Genomic DNA, 6,000 nt, shown 5'->3' with positions numbered 1-6,000 from the left:
CCGAGCCCCTCGCTTCTCTCTGAGGTAACGGTGAGGAGGTGGAGGGGGTGACGACACCCCTCCCCAAACTTTGCCCCCCCTTTTGGGTCTTGACGTAAAAACTTCGGGTGGTGGGGAGGTTGTGAGGGCGGCGACTTGGCGACGCCTCCTGAGCGGCGTCCGTCCCCCCGTTTCCCTCCGCGGCCGGGCGCTTCTGACAAGCCTTCTCCCCCTGCTTCTTCTTCCTCAGCTCGGGAGTCCCGCCGCGCCTTCCTCTCTCTTGCCGGCCATGGAGAGCAGAGAGGATGCCGAGGGCGCCGGCAGCGGCGGCGGCGGTGAGGGCGCCTTTGCCGAAGCTCGCCGCTGGGTGGAGGTAAGAGAGGCGCGCGCGCGGGGTCCCTGCTGCGCCCCGCAGGTAGAAAAGCGGGGCAATGGGAAGGGAGGCGGGGAGGGGGCTTGCTTTTTGTCGTGAGCATTTATAGATATTGCCCTTTAAAAGCAACAAGGCCCCAACACAATGAAGGCTGCTTCCCCCTCTCTTTCTCCCCGTCCTCCTCTTTGCCCTGGCATTGCCCACACTTCTTCACCAGACAGGCGGTATTTTCAAATGGGGAGGTGGGTGGAAAAGAGAACGGAACGAGAAAATGGTCTATAGCAAAATACCGAGTAAATCACCCTCCAGATTTACCTCTTGGGTCAATAAAACAAAAGTTATTGATTCAACTTTTTTAAAAAAAGTTTTTTTGGGTGTGTGTGTTCCAAAAGGTACGCTTCTCCTTTCTCCTTTCCATACAGAAGTCTCAGAAAAGTTTTGTAGCCTGGAAAAAGCCAGTGTGATTCTTCTGAAACAAAATTTGCTTGTACTGCATACTCCTGAGTACCCCCAGGGGGAAAAAGCACTGCTCCTTGCAGGGCTTTGGGTGTAGCATTTAACTTGCAAAAAGTGGAGTGGCTGGCCGGCCGGTTGGTCATGCAACCTTGCAAGCGCCGAGCGCCAATTCCAGATGTGCCTGGTGGGGATTTGAGGAGGTAAAGGTATCTTTGCTTGCATACTCCCTGTCCTTTCATGCCTTGTTAAATAACAGGGTGGGGACGGCCCCTTTAACTACTGTCTTGCTTGGAAAACACACTCTAGTAGGGTGTGGTACGATATGGGTAAAATTGAAGGGAGCTGGGGTGTGGGCCTTACGGCTATCAGGAAGGGCCACCCAACTTTTTCTCCTCTAGTATGAGCACTAGTTTCAGAGGTGTATCCAGGTGTTGGCAGTGGCGTAGCATGGGTTGTCAGCACCCGGGGCAAGGCAAGTAATTTGTGCCCCCTAACCCATGGATTTTAGCACTAGATTAGCGTGCCCCCCCCTCAGATGTTGCGCCCGGTGCGGCCGCCCCCCTGCACCCCCCACACTACGCCACTGGGTGTTGGTTAGGCTGGCCCTGCCAAGGGTGCAGGCCCAGTTTCCAAAATTGCACCTTCTCCACTTAGGCTTGGAGTGAGCCCATCCCCCAGCTGTTCTCTCCCTGGGGTGCTCCTTCGCTGCCCTGGGCAACCGGGTGAGGCACACAGGCTCATCTGGGCACCTTGGCAGAGAGTGCAAGGGACGGAGGCGTGCCGATACAGCTCCTTGTCAAAGGAGCCTGGGTATGGCTCTGACTAGTGGTTTTTTTTTTTTGTGTGTGTGTGTCATTTGAGAGTTCAGCCACAGGTTCTTGGGTGGAGCCTTTGCTCAAATTAAGCAGAGATTTTGTGGAAATTTTGATGGGGTTGATGTGGTGTTCATTAGCTCACTTGGAAACAAGGCCCACTGGATTTTGTAGGAATAACTTCAGAGTATGTATTCCAAGTTGGAGTTGCTTCTGTGTTGCGATTGCTGAATGCCCTGTTATGTAGGCATATCCTTTTAATGTACAGGAAAGTTTCTTGTTACAGGATATTTAGGTTCTGTAGAATAGGCGTTTGAACCTGTAGCACCACCACCCCAGCTGTTGTTGCACCACAGCTTCCATTATCCCTATCTGCTACTCCGGCTGTGGCTGATGGGAGTTGTAGTCCGTCAACAACAACTAGAGGGGCACGGCTTTTTTGGGTCTCCAGCTGTTTTTGGACTACAATTCCCATTATCCCCTGACCACTGGTCCTGCTAACTAGGGATGGTGGGAGTTGTGTTTTAAAAAACAGCTGGAGACCCAAGTATGGGAAACACTGCTCTAGAACAAACAACTTCCCAAGAAGTCTTGCAGTCCATGGAAGCCTGATTACCACAACAAATTTCTTAGCCTTTAAGGTACTAGAAGATGACTTGTTGGAACATACAGTGCAACTCATGCATGTCCTTTTACACTTCGGTGAATTGCATTCGGTATCCATTATTTTCCACATGGCAACTTCTGGAAAACAGTGCCTTCAGTGAAAGTTTGGTTTAGCAACTCAGGCATTTCTTGGCCTTGATAAGCAGACTCCTGTTATTGGGAGTTGCTCATTAAGAATGCAGGGAATGAAGAATCCTGCTCAGGTGCAGATGGTTAAGTTAGATGGCCTTCAGATCTGGTTTAACTTTCCCCTTAAATGTTCTCAAATGAACAAGGGGATTTGGGAGGGTGCATTCCTTTCCACTTAGCAAAGCATATATTAAATTTTGTGGCAGGGATTGGATCTGTGTGCTGTTCTTAAGGGGGCAATTCAGTTGTCAACCTGAACTAATGTAGCCCTGCCAAGGACAATGGAATTGCACTTGTGGGAGAAATTTGACAGCCGATTCCGGAAAAGAGCCTAACTTATGCTTGGAACTCAAGTAGTTGAAAGAGGTGATGCTCTATAAAGTTAACAAGGTGTCTTGGTGGCTCAGTTCAGCAGAAGCCAACGGCGAAGCACTTTTGAACATCCCCATTAGTTGCAGGCACCTGTGCACTTTCAGAAAGCAACACTTAAGTTCTGCTGTAAAACTATTCACAGTTCTGCAAGAAAATTATTTGCAACTCCAGGAATTTCTGTACATACTTTACTAGGTTTCTAAAAGGGGGGGGGGTAAAGGGAAACACTCCCCCCTTGCCCCCCTTCTTCTGTTTCAGGAAATGGATAAACTGGAATTTTAAGTCTATTCCCATGGCTTGTCCTGTTTCGGGTAGTAGAATTTCTCAGCAAGTAGACTCTGAGCCTACAGGCTTATGGCACCTATGTGGGAAATGTGAAGACTGGGCTTATATGCACAGCAGGTGTGCAGAGCGTAATTGTAGTGTTAATTACAATTGACTTTATAACAAGTGAGAGTGGAGCTACAAGTTAGAAAGTAAATATGAGGCATATGATCCATAACACTAAAAAGGAATTGAGAGGGGCACTATCAGGGAGAATCATACTTCTGCCCTGAATTGCTTTCAAACTCTTGAAACAGATTTTTAAACTTGCTTATTTGCAACTTATAGTGTTTGAAAAAGGAATATTGCTCCGCAAAGGTGAAGTTAATGGGTCGATAAGATAATTGAATTTTTCTTTACCCTCAAGGAGTTTGTGTACTATTTTAGGATATGGGAGGATTTTTCCTTTGATGGATGTCTATTAATAACTGGGACTTTTCCCTTTTACCCTGGAACTAATAAAAAAACAACCTAGCAATTTAAGCTGCAATCTGAACCTCACTTACCAATGAGTAAGCTCAATTGAATTCAATAGGACTTTCTTCTGAGTAGGCTGGTTAGGATTACATCCTTATTTGTTGACATTTGTAGAAGAATAGACACCTGTTTGTTGCAGCTAGTCTGTTTTTGCTTTCTTCGTGATGCACATTAAAATTTAGTATAATCACAGAGTCTGGTTTTCTCTTGCGTATGCTCTATAATTTTAAGTTAGGAGGTGAATTTAGCCACGGATAGTTTTTAATCTTCGGGAGAGTACCTGGATAACTTGGGCTCTGCCATTGTATTTGGGCCATGATGTCAAGTGCAATGCTTTTCCTTAATTTGATTATGGAGGCAGCACAGAAGCTACAGCCAACCAGAGTGAAGAATCTATTAGCACCCCCCCCCATTTTATGGAGAAATGGGACCTTGCAATTCTTGATGGGAAGCATAACAAGTAAGAAGTAGTGATTGACTCTTGCAATTAACTTCTGCTGCTTCCACTTGCCAAGTAAAAACATTTGCAAAGAGGCTTTGCCCCGTTTCTTACCTTTGCAGACTATTTCTTTTTTAATCAGTAAATGAGATTCCACCATAGAGGTATCCTCAATACAACTGCTAAATGAATTTCATGTACTTATTTATTATTATTATTTCATTAACTTTGTATGCTGCCCTTCACCCGTAAATCTCGGGGTGGTTCACAACGTCAAAATACAAGATAAAAAAACGCAAAATGAATAATAATAACAAGAACAAAAACAAAGCAAGCCAATAATGCCCCCTCTCACAGACACATTTAGAAGGGTGGAGGGTGTTCTCATTGAGTGACTCAAATAATTTTCAGTTATTAGATGCAAGAATTCAGGGTCAGACCAAGAGTCCATCAAGCCAGACTTCTTGTTTCTGCCAGTAGCCAGTCAAATGTCTCAATTTTTTAAATGGGCCAACTGAAATTTCAAATGTGGCAAAGCAGTAGATTTTATATACTGTATAGGAATTGTGATGCTAGCCATTCTGTTTTGGAACCAAAAATCCTTTATTTTTATACAGCCCCACCAAATGTCTGCTTTGCATTGCCCACACCTCTAGTATTTATCTTGATACCCGTTTTCAACCCAAAGGCGTATGTGCAAGATGATATCCTTGACACTGATAAAAATGCACTTTAAGAATATAAATGCAACCACAAGTCGTATTGCTTGTTAACATATGGTAGCAATAGCACTCTCAGTAGTCCCTCTTTGTTGTCAGTAACACGCAGGTGGGAACAGCAATAAAATTCTAAATGTGAAATGGTGAAATACAAATTTGTGTGTGTGTTTTCGAACTACAGTGGTGCCCCGCAAGACGAAATTAATTCGTTCCACAAGTTTTGTCGTCTAGCGAATTTTTCGTCTTGCGAATCACGAAATCCCATAGGAATGCATTGAAAATCAATTAATGCGTTCCTATGGTCAAAAAAAGTCCAAACAAAGCCAAATTTGGTACAACAGTTTATTAACTGCTCTTTAAAGTCACACATACTGTAAAGAGCAGTTCAAAAATTGAAGGGAAAATAAATTAACTTTATAAACAAAACATGTCTTTGTTTTTAGACAAAGGAAACAAAGTCACGAGACGTTTTCGTCTTGCGAAGCAAGCCCATAGGTGAAATTCGTCTTGCGAGGCAAATCAAAAACGGAAAAACCTTTCGTCTAGCGATTTTTTGTCTTGCGAGGCATTCGTCTTGCGAGGTACTACTGTAAGTATAGGGAGAGCTTCCACAGTGAAGAGTAGTAAGCATGCTTAATTCAAACATTACAATAGTTAAAATGCAATGATGATGTGATTTCAGATAGGGGATGTACACTGCAGACTATCCCCTAGGACCTGAAGTATTTTTCTTAGAACAGATGTACAGTAGCTAATATGTTAAAGAGATATGGGTTTTCTTTCATTTAAGATGTGGATTTTGAGAAGACAAAAAGGGTCTGATTCTGATGAGGGGTCCCGTATGTTCTACACTATTCATACAGGGTGTTTGGATGAGTGAGCTTTTTTCCTTAAGGAACAGGCAGCCCAACTTGTACATCCCTTTGTCTGAAGCTGAAGTCCTATGCGCACATGCTTGGAAGAGTCCTGTGGGTTCCCTGGTACTCTTGCTTCTAAGCAGACAGTTGCTGGAGAAAGAAAAGGAAAAGCATTCGCCTTTGTGTTCTTGCTTTTGAGCTTCAAAGCATCTTGCTGGATGTTGTCAGACTAGATGGCTCTTGACCTGGTCCAGCCAGCCAATTCTTGTATTGTTAATGGTATGTTGTTCATAAAGCATCATAAAAACCATGTGTTAGAAATTGCAGCCCTTATGAAGCCCTGACGTAAGTTAGGAAATGCATCCTAAAGGTATATTAGATCACTGTGATTAGGAAG

General features: G+C 44.4%; 1 protein-coding gene across 1 annotated transcript in view; it reads left to right on the top strand.

Moving 5' to 3' along the window:
* The first annotated feature begins 223 nt into the window (after positions 1–223).
* Positions 224–6,000, top strand: part of LMO7 (LIM domain 7) — a 148,362-nt gene continuing 142,585 nt past the window's right edge. Inside the window, exon 1 of the mRNA XM_082221440.1 lies at positions 224–352. Within this exon, the coding sequence (XP_082077566.1) occupies positions 269–352 (84 nt within the window). The 5' untranslated portion in view covers positions 224–268. The remainder of the gene's footprint in view (positions 353–6,000) is intronic.

The sequence above is a fragment of the Podarcis vaucheri genome (genome assembly GCF_965113315.1).
Source record: "Podarcis vaucheri genome assembly, chromosome: 4".
Lineage (NCBI taxonomy): Eukaryota > Metazoa > Chordata > Lepidosauria > Squamata > Lacertidae > Podarcis > Podarcis vaucheri.
Note: the sequence above shows the minus strand (reverse complement) of the source record. Positions and strands in the feature narration are given on the sequence as shown.